This window comes from Aphis gossypii, chromosome 3, assembly GCF_020184175.1.
Source record: "Aphis gossypii isolate Hap1 chromosome 3, ASM2018417v2, whole genome shotgun sequence".
NCBI classification, from domain to species: Eukaryota; Metazoa; Arthropoda; class Insecta; order Hemiptera; family Aphididae; genus Aphis; species Aphis gossypii.
The window spans coordinates 1,895,621-1,913,393 of NC_065532.1; the positions used below are offsets into that span (position 1 = coordinate 1,895,621).

Here is a 17,773-nt window from a genome sequence, read left to right on the forward strand (position 1 = left end):
CTTAGTTACTAGTTATGACTACGTATTACAGTTATATGATTGACCTATAAATTGTTGAGTTCAAATAAACCTTAACATCATCAACTACCTACACATTATTTTATGATAATAATAATAAAACGTTACATATAATATATTTATAATATACTTTATGCACTTGTATGTACTTACCATAATACGATTCAATGATAAAATTTAATGTCTTCTTTTTTTTGTTATTTTGTTTATTACTTGATACTTCCTCAGAAGTTATAGGAATGTTTTTAAGCGCTGCTGTTAAAACAATACCATTACGATTAAACAGTGAAAATTATAAATATATTTGAATTTTAAGTTGTTCGTGATAAAAACTTATCGGACAATGTTTACATACAAGTGTGCTTGATAGACCAATGTACACAGTGTAGCTATTGTACACACTTCACAGAGTCAAAAGGTATCCACCTAGGTACATACTAGGGCCATAGATATATAGTATGGCTTGCACAGAGTTATTCTCATATATATTACATATATATATAAATTATTATTATGTTATTCTGTATTACCTATGGTGGAGAGATAGTTGTAGTTACCATCACGCAGTGTATCATTAGTCATAAACTCATAAAATCCATTATTTACTTACCAACCCGATTTATTGAAGATATCATGGCGGGTTGTATGAACAATTACTAATGAATCAATAATGAGCTAATTGTCCCTTAGACGTCTTGATTGACCCATAATTGGCCAATTATATTTTATTGAGCTATTAAATTAATCATTTTTTCATGCAATTCCGAACTCGGTGTCATTAAGATAGCTAACAAGTAACAAACACGTTTGCTTAATCATGTACCTATACGTGTAGGATTGTATATAATATTTGATAACATTATAAAAGAAAAGGCCATGCGGTGGGATTAGACCCCCACACACCACTTATATTTATATCCCATTTTTAGATCTTTGGTAAAATTATTTACTAACCACAATGATGATTTTAAAATCATTTTTAAGAGAAAATAATTTTATATTATCATTGTTTTAAGTAAAATATCTCCTCGTATAACGTACGAGAATCGAGTCTCTGTCCTGTGAAAAATGTTTTTTACTGTTTTTATTATAATATACTATATAGGTATAACTATATCACCGTGCATACACATCAACAATATAATATTTAATATATATTAAATCGATATAGTAAGTAGCGGTTTTCCGGCCTATACAACAATATATTACAATATATAGCCTATACTCATTCAGTCGTTTGCGATATATATATATATATTAGAATCTATAGTGGATGTAGGTATTAAAGGTACCTATATAGTATATATAATACATATCGTTTTGATTTTATTTTTTTCACTCGACGCTTGACGATGTGACGTGCCGCATAAATGTAAATGTAAATAAATAAGAAAGACATGACGTACTACACTTGTTGCAGTCTTCGGCGGCGTACTATAGCTCTGGCAGTGGCGGCGACACTGACACGCGATGAATTAATAAAAAACGATTATTATTGTTTATAATATCTTCATGTCGCGCGCGACCAAGGAACCGGTTAAAACCAGTAGTGTTTGCGTATATTATACATTCGCGCGCTCGTAGTCGTACCCGTTTCCCGACTATACGAGAAGACGATGGTATAATATAATAAGCATATAATATTATATCTATACCATCATCGCTGCCGTCGAACTCCGCGACTCGATCATATCAATCGCTAATTATGGATTGATTTATTGCCGACGCAGGCTCACCGGAACATAAGGCACATCCCCGCCGCTACTAGTATTCGCAGCGTATAATATAATAATATATAAACGTGCAATAAAATTTCATTAACGGTCACTGTCTTAGAGAAGCACACAGTGCAGCACATCTCCGGAATCGTGTTGGGATGAGCGTGTACCTATATGTACAGTACAAAGTTTGCCGGAAAAGGATTCGAATAACGAGCGATGTTTTTCGTTAGTAAAATTCTTCTTTCCATATATAACGACAACTGTGTATATTATAGGTATTACAGTCGAGGCGCACCGGTTATACAAGCCATGAAATGGAAGAATACAAGATTACACGCAATTACGCGAATACGGGATAAACGATTGGATATAAAAAAAATAATAATAAACACTAAAAGTGAAGTCTATACCAATCGGATCTTCAACAGAAAACCGAGTGCAATGAACGAGATACTCAGATACATAATTAATCATGATGCATATTTCCGTGAGTTATCCGTAAGATATCAATATACGTGGAGAATATCTATATATGAGTTGATTTTTTAACGTAGGTACATTAGCTACTAAAGTGTTCTCAGTCAATATTTTTGTGTTTTTAAATTTATTTTACCATTTAAAGTACCTCATAAGTTATAACAATTCGCGTAAAAATAAAAAATAATAATGTCACATCTTATATACGTCGACAATAATAATTGATTCATCGTCGATACTCGATTCTTTTCACATTCTGAGGTGGGTCGTGGGCGATTTCTTAGCTATAAGTACGCTTTAAACAATTATTTTAATATATTATAATATATAATACATTAACGTCGAAATTCAAATTTTACAGGAGAGATACAAAACTTATTTTTGTGTAACTTATTACGTTCTCTTTTAGAAATAAACGAAATAAAGATACACATTTACTATAGGAACACATAGATATGTTTCGATTTCACGCCAAATACTGCGTTATTTCTGTAAAAATCTGAAAATTTCAAGATATTGGCCATGTTTTCTAACAAAAATGGTACTACCAACATCCAGCAAACTATCAGGTATAACAGTTAAAAACTGAGCCGTCTCGTCTTAGGATGCCTGGCAGATGTGAAACATCAAAAAACAACTGCAAATAGAATCATTCATAATTCTTTGGATGAACTATAATACATTCGATTAAGAGCATCAGTAGAATGCACGCTTTGCTCTTGTGATTAAGAAGCACGAAGTCGAGCCATCATACCAACACGGCGCTCTTCACGTGCAATTTCTTGTTCTTCTTCAGTCCTTGCATTCGCAATGTTTCGAATCTTAGTTGCATTACAGCTTTGTCATAAAAGATTTGTTCGTCTTAGCCGCTGCATGATATTGTTAAATCATTAAAATAAATAATTTTTAATTTTAAAATTGATTCATGTATCGCCATGGAAACATTATTATTGTTATTGTAACTAATAGTAACCAAACTAAAATATCAAATTACTAAAATTTCCATCGTAAACGTGTAATGCCATGGTGGCACTCAGTCGGCCTTACACCCGTCCCAAAAGATGTTTCACATCAAAATTTTGTGACGATACGTTGAACGGTGTGAATGTGTATGCGTGACAAAATATCGGAACTTACTTTTATAGTATAGATTTATGTATAATATTATATATAGTATAACTTTAAACAAATTATATATAAAAAAAAAAATCATTTAGAAAAGTATTTATTTTTGTTTAATGTTTTGCCGTTGATCGAAGTATTAGTAAATTGTTAAACTTTATTTAAAGCTTCAAACTGATCTCTGCTAGTTAGTTTTCAACAAATCACCTCAATTCTTTATAATGAATCCGTGTTTGTATTTTTGGCTCAGTACATTATTGTTTCTCTTCTTCATCGAATGATTGAGTATTGGTTACAGTCCTTACAGTTGCCAAAATAACGTCTGAATCTGATAAATTTGTACATTCACGGGGGAAATACCATAATTTTATAATTTTATAAATTAAAGTGAAACTTTGAAATTATTTAATAGGAATCTTTAGTATATGGACAATGTAGGTTGTGGATAGTAATACTGACACCACTAAATTCCTAATAAAATTTTCATTAGAGAGATGATAACCCTTGTTTATTTATAAATACGTATCTAAGTGCACTTCAAAAACTTAATTAATATTAAATAATATAACATAAAAAAAAAAAAAATAATTAATAACGTACTAATTAAGTGATTTAAAAATATCTCGCCGTATTATAATATTATAATATATTCGTTTATTCATATTAATTCTCGTAAATATTACCAATAAAATGTATATAGAGTCTATTTACATATGTAGTTAGATACCTATATAGACTTGTTCGATTTAGTAAATTATAATGATGTATATATATATTATATAATATATATAATAAGACTCGGCCGTTTGCCAGTGAACAAAATACATTTTTCTGACAAAAAAAAGTACAAAATCGTTAAACTCTTATTTTATATGAACCATAATATCATGTACAAAATACCCTCAACGCTAAGTTCAATATATTTTAATATATTATACTGCGTAAGTACTGATAAGGAGCGCCAAGACTACTAAATTAATTATTATATAATCGTCCTGTACCTCTTATATACAATATTTCCTATACAGTCTATACAGTATACATAAAAGATTTTTATCATTTTTATGACAATGAAAGTGTGTTTTCTTTGGTTTGTCCGAAAACACGTTTTTATCAAGTGTTTTATCTTAATGATACTACTCACTTCTTATAGTTCCGGACTTCTGATGTCACGTTTGTGTACGCAGGTATAATCTTGAATTAGTTTTTTCTTCGACGAGAAACCAATTAGTAATTTCAGTTGAACGCCCAAGTAGGTAATGCAGGTTTTGCGAATGTCATTAGTTTGGTAAAGAAATTAATCCTAATGCAGCACAATGTGGCCCGAGATCTAAGAAAAATGTTTAATGAAGATAATAACGTGAGAAAAATTTATTTTCGAATTGTGTATTTGAATTTATAAAATATAAAACTTAGCAAAGATTAAAAACTAACAAACACTACATCATTGTAATCTATAATATATTATTTAGCTTATGATTTTTGTTAATTAATTAATATTTTATTAATCCATCTATAATCTAAATTATTTAACTATAGGTACCAATTTTGGAGGCTTTAGTGTATCTTGCATACCAGCTTCCTAAAAAGTTCCTGAAATATTAAATATTCATTACCCTGTTATATAAAAATAAACATATTTTTTTATAAATATGTCTTCTCATATTATATTAAATTACTGTCAAAATCTTATACATTTTATTATTGCTATATTTCACAATTATATATTAAGTAATATTTTTTTTTTTTTTTTATCAATATTAGGAATAATAATTTAATATAGAACTACACCGGTATACTGAAGGTTATATACTGTTGATGTGTTAATTCAAATTATTTTAATATATCTGTTTAAAATAAAAATGTTCAATGTATTATAGACATTTTTTTTTTTTGATTACGTTTTATATTATATAATGTTATACATAGTAGGATTGCAGTGTACAATATATCATGTATTTTAGTGCGATGTGTTCTTTGTGTTATTACACATGGCACTAGTATCAGTAGTAACAATGACTACTGAATTGTTACTAGCTGCGACTAAAGAGTGCAGATAAAGAAGAAGATGAGCCATGAGTTCAATTCCCTGGTTCTGAACCAATTAAAACAACTTAACGAATGCAGTGGCTAAAAGATATAAGCACGTGAAAACATGTGAACTATCCAAACGTGGCAGTTAACCGGTAATTATACGAACGACAGAGTAATACCTCGGTTACAGAAACTAGTGTGTGTGCGAGTTGCACGTGCAGCGAGTAGATATATAAAGATAAAATTGTATAAGGCACGCGCCGTCCTGTGGGTATAAAGCGAGGAACTACTCTTACAGGAGGAAAAGGGTTGAATTCCAAAAATCGTTTGCTAAATGTCTGGAAAAACACTAATGAACGTAAATTATTGTGTGTTGATATAAAACATCACACACAGTCATAATAATGTATAACATTTTCTTGAATTATCATAGTTGTATTACCTACTTGTAACTGGATCGTCAAAGTGCAGGTAACCATCCAGGACTTCGCGGTATCGTCAAAGAGCATAATAAATATAAACTATGAACATAATTCACAAATAATTAATCAAAGATCAATAGCAAATTATGTTAACAACTATAAAACTAAAGCTTAAATAACTAAAATGTTATGACTTACAATTATATAAAAAGTTGATATTGCGATTTATAAATTACTAGGTTATCTTGCTAGTATGTGAGGTAAATTAAAAAATTCTAACGGATTTACTCAGTTTTAAATTTCGTTAAACGCTAATCATATAGTAATTTTGGGCATTTTTGGCCAAATATAAAATACAGGCATAAAATTATATACAATTGTAATAAATATTTTATTTTATTAAAATCAATAACCAAACGAAGAAATATTTATTTTTCGTGAATCCTATATGAGAATCAAATTTGGGTATCATGGGAACATTGAAAAATCTATAAAAACCCATAGGTTAAGTACCTGTTTAAAAATGTAAAATGTAAAATTTTGACTTTGACGTGCACACCCTCGGGTATATGATTACCTATATGTACATTTTAGAACCACGAGTACTACGATAAATTTGACTGTGGATTGCTCTCTCACACACACACACACACGCACACAACCATTGTCTTTTATTCACATATAATATACATATATAGTAAATACTAACTTGTATATACGTAGCTATGTTGCCTCACGCATAACTGCAGTAATGCAGTATAATAAAATGTATGAATGATAAATACAGTTATAGCAGAATAAAATCATTTTTTCCTTGCAGACATAATTATAATTATGACAAATTTTATCATGAGAAAATAAACAGTTTGGGAACTGTTCATAATTAATGCAGCTGTTATATTATATGCATTCAAATGCACGCGTATACTAATATTATTTTTTTTTTAAACACAATACATATTAATTTCTTCAGTTACACAATAATGCTTTCTTGGCATTGTTTTAGTGATCAAAAATAATGTTCCAGAAAATCAATATCAGGCCTTTCTAAATTAGTGTTACCAAACAAAATCTTCTAGAAATTCATTTTTTGTCACGCCTGCACCGAAAGTTTGGTTTTCGACCACGGTTGAAGCGTTCGAAAGCGTCCTTTTTCCGTCCAGCGGGCGGTAAAGTGGAAATCCCCAAAGTGCCGGGCGGAAAAGAGGAAATCCCCAAAAGTGCCGGGCGGAAAAGAGGAAATCCCCAAAAGTGCCGGGCGGAAAAGAGGAATTCCCCAAAAGTGCCGGGCGGAAAAGAGGAAATCCCCAAAAGTGCCGGCCGCCGGGCGCGTAGGTATCCCCTGCACAACCAGAAACTAAAATGTACACCTACCACGGTTCTTACAAAACATAAACTTTTGGTTACATCTTAAATGTATAGTAACCTCCTTGCATGACGCATAAACATTTAAACATATTTAATTTGCACTGTTGGGCGTGACAAAAAATAGTATGTGTGGCTCGTGCGGGAAGGCAATTTCAGTCTTGGGCGAAATGCGGCACTTGCCTACGGCTCGTGCCGCACACAACGCCCGCGACTGAAATGGCTCACTTCCCGCCCTTGCCACACAATATACTATTTCAGTTAGAGCAAATAATTTAATACATTTGGTTCAACGATTATTATACCTACTAATTAAGTGTTTTAAAATTAAGAAGTTCCACAGGATAAAATCCCCCTGTATTGGTCACTATTTGGTTTTGCTGTGTTATATAGTTGTGGATGTATAACAATAATTTTAAATCAATATTTGATTATATATTACGTATTTAAAAGAAAAAAAACAGTAGTTACTTGTTGAAAAATTTTGTTAGTACTTACCTAGATTTTCATAAAGATTCTAAAAAAAAGCTATAACCACTTTAAAGTGACATTATAGTATTCATTCCTAATGGGTTTATAGAGATGTACGTATAAAGTTTTTAGAACTGATCGTCCACTGCTCAATAATGTGTCCTTAAAAAAAAAAAAAAAAATTAAAACCTATTTACATTATATTAGAAGTATTATAGAATTTGTGTACCTATTTATTTATTTTATTTTTTCTTAGGTTTCTAGGTTTCTAAAATATCAATTTTTTACGTTACCTATGAAACTAAAAATACAATATAATAATATATTCTTTAAGAAGTTACAATGTACGAAAATTCCTTTTCAATTTCTCGATAACTATTTTAGTCGCCATTGGACATACTTTTAATTACTTTATATTATAGGCAGTTAATATCTGCACATGTTATTTTTAACGCTGATCCAGGATGATTTAAGTCGAACTCAAATAGTAAGACTTTTACTTGGGTACCGGTTTTCTTAATAGGTAGTTAGTAGTTACTCACAAATATAAATAATACAAATTGTTCTTTTGAATATAGAAATACATAAATCAATATCAATGTAATATCGAACTACGCATTTTTAGTAAAAGTCTATACTCACTCAACTAAATATCTAAATAACTCAAGACAAATTCACAATAATTATATTAGGTCTAACCTCTACAAGTATACAAGAATATTGTAGATTATATTTTCGCTTAAGAAACAGTTAATATAATGTTTTTAAGTGACAGATCACAAACATTATTTTAATATATTATAAAATATTTAAATGTTATTTAACAATAACTAATAATAATATATTAATAAAAGTTTTAATATTATCTATCATTAAGACATTTTATAATTAAATGTTTTTTTTTTTTTTTTTTTAATAAAATTAAAACGAATGGAAATAGTGTTCTTTGCCGTTAAGAACATTTTAAAAACTATGTATGGGTATTTAATACGTGTAAGCATTTGAAAAACAAGCTATGAGTGTTATGAATTTATGACATCGTAGTATTTATTATTTTAACATTCAAACCGTTGTAATGTGATGTGGGGTTATTCGTCTAGACAGCCACAGACATATTGTTGTTATTTTTATTATTATTATTATACATTGTACCTCGTTACAACAACTTTTATTACTCTTATCATGTAATAGTGTACAATGTATATACTATACATATAGTACAACTATTATTTAGGTGAAATAAAAAAATTAAAAAAGGAAATGTGTCCAGCGATGAATCCAGGTGATGGTTATGGGGTTATAATCCTTCCTCCGAAAATTATTAAATATTCAAATACTATTATTAATACAAAATATGTACAAACAAAACACAATGATTTATAAAATGTTACAAATATAATTTAAATAGTGTGTATCGTAGATACTATCGTTTACTATAATATTGTATCGAATAAAATCATTTTTAGACAAAATTAGTTCCTTACAGCTCGTTTAGATTAAACTCCCAGCAGTTACCACTTACCATAATATATTGTCAAAAATATAACTATTAGACTCCTCTAAGATATCGCATATTGTATACAACGTATATTATAGTGACTAGCAAGTACGTCGGTACTATTATGCACTACCGCCGCTAACTCATATTGGCCACATTACATGATACAATTAATAATATAATAATAGTACAAAATGCTATAGCTTATATCCGATATGTTACAATTCTCAATTTTAGGCGCTTTTCGAATTTCAGTATCGTTTTTATAATAATATTGTCGGTGTTGAAATATTAGGCAGTCAGTCTGTACGTAATATATTGTGATTACATTGATTGTGGAGTGACTGTTGTGATTTGTATTTGAAGCATTTTATTATTTATTTAATGTCTTTAATAAGATGAGTTAAGCATTAATTAATAACATTTTAGATATATGAACTTGCGAACATTTTAAAACAAAAAATGATGATAGGTACATTTATAGTGTTAAAAACATTAATATTTAGATATTTAAACTTCTACGATATTCATAAAAAAAATTGTAAAAAGAGTAATAAAATGTATAATTATAATAAAAATAAATCACATAAAAATAAAAAAACAATAACAATTTTATTTATTAATTTTTTACAACTCCTTCTCCCACAAACAAAAATAAATAAATAATATAAATTCTGTATATGCTATTGCGTGAGCCTATAATATACGAACTTGTTATTCTATACCGCGGTGTTGTGCGAGTTACGGTACTTATAATAATTATAATAATAAATAATATATTATGTAAATATACGTCGGTTTTCGTTTAGCTAAAAATAAAAATGTAACGTCCCTATCGGCTACCGTCATATAATATTTTAATAATAATTTCTAGGACGAGTGAACAACATTATTAAAGTGTTTTTAAGACATGTTTCATATAAAAATGTTCTTACACGCCTAGAAAAATGTTTTAACGATTTCACAAAGTCGGCATATTATAGAAATCGCGATAAAATTGTAGTATGTACACGCAAGTGTCTATAACAAGAAAATCTTGTTGAATTTTGAAAAATTAAAAATAATTAACATAAATGTAGAGCTTCGTATATATTGGCGTTTTTGTGTTCACCGGTTACGCGTGCATTATTATTACGAATTATGATCACATGCGATTGTACCACCTAAATAATATATGTATTTAAAAACTTGTTTTTAAAGATATTTTTCATAATTTTAAAACCACATGAACAACGCGTACTGCAGAAGGTAAAACATAACATTACACTTCTGTAAAATTATAGGATACATCCTCACATTCGTTTTTTGTTCACCGTATCAAATATAGTTCAATGAAAACAAAACGTGGTATTTTTTTTTTTTTTACAACAAATAGACCATAATATTATAACTATATACGTTTTGCATTATGCACATGTATAATAATTTACTGCTGAATATTATTTGTTAGAGTAGGTAATCATTTCGCATATTTTATAATAGGCACTACTTCGGGACTTATAAGAATTCAATATCATATTGTTATGTTTACCTACATTGCTGGTAACCAGCGATTCTATACAAATATAATAATATAATATACTGTGAGTCTGTGTCTGAGTTATTATATTATGATTTATAATATTATTACCTAGTACCTATACTACCTATCATCGTGTACAATATTATTACACACTTTAAAACCCACAATCTGTCGACATGTAGTTCGATATACAATATACATATATATTATATAATGCTACCCAGTCACCACCAAATAATATATATTTATATGTATGTATAATAATAATAATACCTATCTTATATTTATATAATATATATCTACAACTTACATAAACGAGTTGGGCTACCGTTCGCATAATTTATTATTATTATTACCCATATACGTTCGTATATATTATTAATATCTCGTGTAAAATAAATAAAAAATAAAACACCGGTCAGACGATGACACCGGGAGCTCGAAACGGCCTATACAATACATGTGCATCATTATACATTATATTATTATGTAGTAAGATGGTTGGTTACCATCGTTGGTCAAACCCGTGGGCCGTGAGATATCGCACGTACATCATCGTACTTAATATTATGTGTGCATTTTTCTTTTAACAATATTATAAATTATAATTGCTTGTACGTTAGTGCTGTTTTTTCTTTCTTTCTTTTTTTTTAATACACAGTATGATAGGCTTTAAAACAAAATGAAATATCATAAAAACGAAGCAGTCATGCCGACAATACGAATTTGGGATATGTACATCAAAAACGATTCGGTTACACATACACGCACACACACACACACACACACACACACACACACACATACAGAGTGATTCACCAAGTATCATCAACCCCTCTTTCTTTTCTTCAGTAATGAAGTTATTCGGAATCGGATTTTTAGAATTTTCAAATTTAATTTAAAACCATATTTTCATTTAAAATATGGTTTTAAATTAAATTGTTTAATTGTTGTACTCCAGCAAATTAGAAACAAACTCCTGTTTTTCAAATAAGAACTCCCATCCTTAATTACTGTAAACTATTCAGTAAGTAAATTCGAATAAGTAGTTTTTCAGTTACAACAATGTTTATACAAAAGTTGATTAGGTACCTTAAAAATGGATAAAACAAAAAATAGATGCAGATAATAATGGGTCTATTATTTATTATACTTAACTACCTATTCTTATATAAATTATAAATGTTGATAAATTAATATGTACTAATTACTATAAATTTCAAATGGCCAATTCTCGTATTTTCCAAACCCATTATTATCCATTAGTATCCTCAATACACAAAATTCAATAAACTATTCGTTCTTATTTTGATTTTTAGATAATGTCAATTTTTTCAGAAAAATTGTCCGTTTAATAGTTAACATTAAAAAAAGGGAGTTATTATTTAAAAACTAGAAGTTTTTATTGCTATACAGAAAATTCCTTGAATAGTACAAGAATATTCATGGATATCAATACATTATTACTACAATAAAAAGATGGGAGTGAGCATGCTTGGTGAATCGCCCTGTATATATACGATAACCCACCCAGCTGAAACGTATAATAATATTACATACAGTTATTATAAGTGTATTATAAATACTTTTAGCGATGCGTATTTTATATACACCTATAGGACTTAGGGCCGACCAACCGATTAAACCGCTCACTAGCTGATCTTTTCTATAAGAAAATTGCGCGAACTATAGCTAGCTCGTGCTGTTACGCGTGTTCTCACACACACATATATATTACTATAATATCTATTATGTGTGTATATATACATATATTAAGATGCTATATTTAATTTCTCGCGTGCGCGAATAATAATATTATACAGTGCCGACTACGAACCGGACAGTTCACACATTTTCGAGATTTGTTATAATTATTACTGCACGCCTGTGGGCGTTGGCGGTGCCCAGTTAATTATAACAGCGCGCACATTATTTTGTATACAACGTTATATACCATGTATGTATTTTATACGTTGTATGCGTATTTAGGTGCCTAAACGCAATACTGTTAAATTATATTAGATTATTATAGTTTCTCGTGTGCGAACCATGCGCGTTATCACCGACTTACTTAACCAAGACGGATCGACATTAATTAAACATCATCGTAATAAAATATTAATATATGTACCTATATATTATTATTATTATAGTTACATTGTAACAAAATTGTAATTATTTAAAAGAATCTTACCCGAATAGGTTTTGTTATTATTCTTACTCAGACAAGCTCTGGTCGCCAATCGTCAAAGTTAGGTCAAGATGAATTTTTCTTAAACCTATATAGGTATTCGTGTAGTTTTATAGTAGGTATGATATATAATTTAAAAATAAATTACACATTTTTAAATGTACTTGATATTAAATTTAAGTATATTATAGTAAAATAGTATTTTTATAAACTACTCGCTTTTATTGTTAGTATACTACACAATTTTATTAATATCTTTGTTAACTATATTAATAGTTAACCTATATTGCATTAAATTTCGCATGTTTTAGAAAAAAAAATAAAAATAATTTGTAAGTTGTACTTACCTATGAAAGAGCTGAAAATAATTGTATGAATCGAAAGTTGTGGAAAAAATTACTTCCAAATTAACTGTCAACTTTTACTGCCCATTAGAAAAGTCTTCTTCTTACGAATTATCTTGATATAATTATTGTACGTCGTAATATATTTGGCTTCGTTGTTACCAATCGTTAAAGTCTTCCATTTTTAAAACAACATTACACTATAGGTCCACTGTCCAAAAACATAAACTTAATTATATAATAATATTATTATGATCATAATTAATATTTATTGCAAAACGATAGTTTTTAACTTTTTATTAAAATTCACTATATCTGCAGATGCGAATAAAGCTTCGTCTTGATTCCTTTTTCCCCCTTTGTTTACATATTCATTACAAAATACATACAAATCATATATACCTATGTATCAATCATATTATACGTTTTGTTAAAATAACCGCTAATCAAATAAACAGGCAAACACACTCCAGTGGTCAAGTCCCTCCATTTTGACCTTGTAAAGTCTATAACTGAATACGACTCGATTTTTATAAACATATCGTTTTCAGTATAACTAGAAATTCGTACTCTCATACAACATTAAAATCATTCCTAAATGATCCAAAGCAGTCAGCAGACCAAGTTATATCTAATGTACACGTATTCAATACGTGAGTATTCTATTGTAACGGTGTACGTATATACCTACTATGTATAGTACATTATAAAAATCAATCGATCAAAGTATACTGCAGTGCCGTATTTAATGTATAACTTATTCATATACAAATTGAATGTATTACGCATTACAGGCACATAATCGTGTAAATTATATACGATTTGAACATTATGCTCTATCGTCTCTATCTACGACAAACCATATAGTTACATATACATATACAGTTCAAAAAATATAGTATCTTTTTACAATGCGCGTATATATCTATATGATGTATAGCGGCGAATATAAGCCGTGCGTTTTGTATATCATTCGTGTGTATCTTTTCATTTATATAATTGCCTTGTCCGTCGGTATGATACCATATACAGAAAACTGATGCACCGAGATTTTTTTTTTTTAATAACTGCATTACAACAATTATTATTTTCTACAACGGAGACATGCGCTATATATATAATTATGTATTATGTATACGCGTATATATCAATATATATATAAGTATTAAGTATATATATATATATCAATAAATACAACTATATACAAGCGGTAAGTAGGTATAATGAGTAAATGTTTAGTATATATTATTATATTCATTATACATTACTGTATATTACCTACGTGCGATATGAAAGATGAAGTATTATTGACGCAATAATACTGCTACGCCGCCTATAATACGAGTATTAGAAATCGCAACTATATAAATATATAACAAACTATAATTACGATAATATTTTAAGGATTTAACTGTTGTTTAGTTAAGACAAATCGTTAAAGATATGTATCGGTGTGATTCCACGTTTTACTCATAATATATTAATATTTCGTTCAGTAAAAATATTTTCGCCCGCGAGGCACGTTCGCAACTCACGTCTCACTACAAAGTAGTAAAATACACATGAGTAATAATACAATTATATATACATGTATAATGTATAGAAATCGAATAATTAATCGTCGTAGCTCGGCCGTTATTAACGAAATAGCCGTCTGGTAGGTGCACGTCCGTATGTAGTCTAGATTGTCAATAAGTCGGTTAAAATTTCAAGACTACTATTAAAAAATTTAAATACCCGATAGTTTCGTCCATATATTATACGTGTAGGTATATAAATGAATAATATTATGTACGCGAGAAAACGAGCACGCGACTTATCTGCGATATTATATTACGCGCATATTATACCTATTACGCGTTTTTTTTCTCTCGAGCTCATGCATAAATCAATATTATACGTTTCTATCGTACTCGTTATAATTACCTATATCATACAAAATTAGTCATTTTTCATTTTACGGATAGCTGTGATCTGTTTAAACTTAACAAGTGTAATAGAAATGACGCAAATATTTGAGCAATGTGCGAAGACTTTTTTAATAATATTTTTGAACGACTTATGTATCTGCCTATTTATGTTTACATATAAACGTGCAAAGCGCACGTACATGATTATGCTCAACGAGATGCACGTCCTGTCGGCAGCACACGTTCTGATCCATTAACCTCGCATACATTATTATTATATTATATACTACCGATTTATACGTCATATAAGTACCTACTTACGTTTTCGGGATGAACTCTTTCGGAGGCGTCGCAGCATTATAGAAATATACATATAACCACAATTATTGTTCCGTTAAGTACATAATGTTTCGTGTACGCGCGTATAATTAGTCTAGGTAAACAGCAGCTGCTGGCTAAGCGTCTCGGACGATTTGTTATTTACGCGCGATATATATTATAATTTATATAATACAATATATATTATATATATAGGCTACTGCAGCAGTAATAACGAACTACAATAATATGATTCATGATTATACTCTTTCCAGTGGATTCCAAACACACGGGACAACTGCCTAATGAAAATTAAAATGGGTTGAAAAATCTTCACAGATTTATTATAAATTATGCGTGGCGTTCCGTCTAACTTCATTTTACAGTAAAATAATATTATATATTACTTGTATACACAGCAAGCTATACGATCATCGTAACGAGGCCTACATATATATTATAATGAGTTATAACTATTATCGAATTATCGTGGATGTGTATACATTTTTATTTTATCATATCCATCGCGTGTCTGGACTATTTTTATTGAATATAGTAGAAGATGGTGTGTTAAATATTTTGCATCCCTAAATCATTTTTATTTTTTATAATTCCACTCCCATAACACTTAATAAATTCATTGTTACTTATATAATAATTAAATACGCCTACATTGCAAACATCATTAAATTTAAAAGAATATATAATTTTTGATATTGCAATACAAAATGTAAATTTAAGTTTTCTATTTGGATAAAATCTAATTTTCGATTATTTATATTTGTGAAACTGTTAATTATATCACTTACTGTTATAGCTATTTCCATACTGTGTTGCAATACTAATCCACATGAGTTCGTTCTTGGCCCATTCTTGAGTGCAACTTCGGTTTAAATTTACAGCATATAAACATAAATAAAAGCGTATTATTAATAGTAAATAAACTGACTAAAGTACAACATTTATATAATTAAAAAATATAGTGTAAATTATTTGCATTTTAATCATACGAAAATGAACAAATAAAATATACACCAAAAAATACCAAAATGCCTTTAAGTATAATGATTAGCATTATTTACTTTATAAACTTGTAATAGTATAGTTTTTAAAATTAGATAGTTAATTAAATAAATTATAATGGAATACACCATTAAATTAATGATGCGATAAATATAATCTCAATATCTAACATAAAACAATTTAATATAGTTAAGAAATACTTTCTACGGGGGTCAAATATATCTACTCATAATCCCTTACCTAAAAGGTATGCCGTTGTAGCCATGCATTTAAACATATTGTCTGTGTCTATAATATATTCAACTTGATAGCGTGTTTGGCTTCATGTAGTGATGGTCGAGTACGAACTTAAATAATGTAAATCAGGCACAAGAAATACATATATAATATAGTAAAATATATTATATAATATTATTTAGAGACTATATAGAGACTAGAGAGTAGAGAGAGACAGGGTGACCGATCGTACTTAATTTTGAGGATATGAGCCTAATTATATTATTATACAATCAACTATATTATACACATATAGTACGTTAACAGGCTACTGGCATTATAATATATATATATATATATATATATTATGTACAAATTATAATAGAGTTATAATAATATAACACATAAATATCTTATACGCTTCATACTCGTATAGGTACTTCATATAGGGTACCTATAATACCACGATAAAACGTGTATATAATATTTAATAATATATTTTTTATGATATCATTATAAATGCATACGAACTGGCACTACTATAAGTTATAACACACTGTAGGCTGCAGACGAATAACGACTTGATTGAGATTACAATACCTAATATAAAAATCCGAACAATATACTTATTTACGTACAATAATTTATTCAGTATTATCACGTATTTTGTTTATACCCATTGATGTATATCAGCTCTCCACGAAAATTATCATTCTGTCGAAATAAAATACGATTGTATTCTATTTGTTATTATACTTATTTATATCCGTAGTTTTATAGCACTCGAAGTGAAATGTATTTGTCTTAGGGATAAATGACAGCTTATTATCACTATACAAAATCTATAAAAAAATTTGTGAGTACCTACTGAATATAATACGGAATATTAAAATATAATTTATTATTTTATATCTAATGTGGAAGTATTTCAGAGTTTACTACCGGATCGAATAACAATTAATAAGTTTTAGTAGTTTTAAATATAATTAAAAATACGAGTACTTTTACATTTAAATGTTTAGGTTCAAGAGTTTTTAACTAAATTTAAAGAAAGAATTTAACAAATAGATAGGATAAAATATTATACTATATAATATAGAATCATAATATGAATTTGTACC

The 17,773-nt window shown here is 28.8% G+C and overlaps 1 protein-coding gene and 1 long non-coding RNA gene across 2 annotated transcripts in view; one reads left to right on the forward strand and one right to left on the reverse strand.

Moving 5' to 3' along the window:
* The window catches only part of LOC114121215 (uncharacterized), a 49,657-nt gene that overhangs the window by 15,981 nt on the left and 15,903 nt on the right, over positions 1-17,773 (forward strand). The window contains exon 2 of the mRNA XM_050204478.1: positions 2,015-2,226. Within this exon, the coding sequence (XP_050060435.1) occupies positions 2,049-2,226 (178 nt within the window). The 5' untranslated portion in view covers positions 2,015-2,048. The remainder of the gene's footprint in view (positions 1-2,014; positions 2,227-17,773) is intronic.
* Positions 3,429-14,409, reverse strand: LOC126551371 (uncharacterized). Its single transcript, XR_007605266.1, has 6 exons — positions 13,189-14,409; positions 7,658-7,792; positions 5,815-5,893; positions 4,882-4,931; positions 4,483-4,668; positions 3,429-3,666 (listed from the first exon to the last, which is right to left on the reverse strand). It is a non-coding gene; the product is annotated as an uncharacterized LOC126551371 (long non-coding RNA).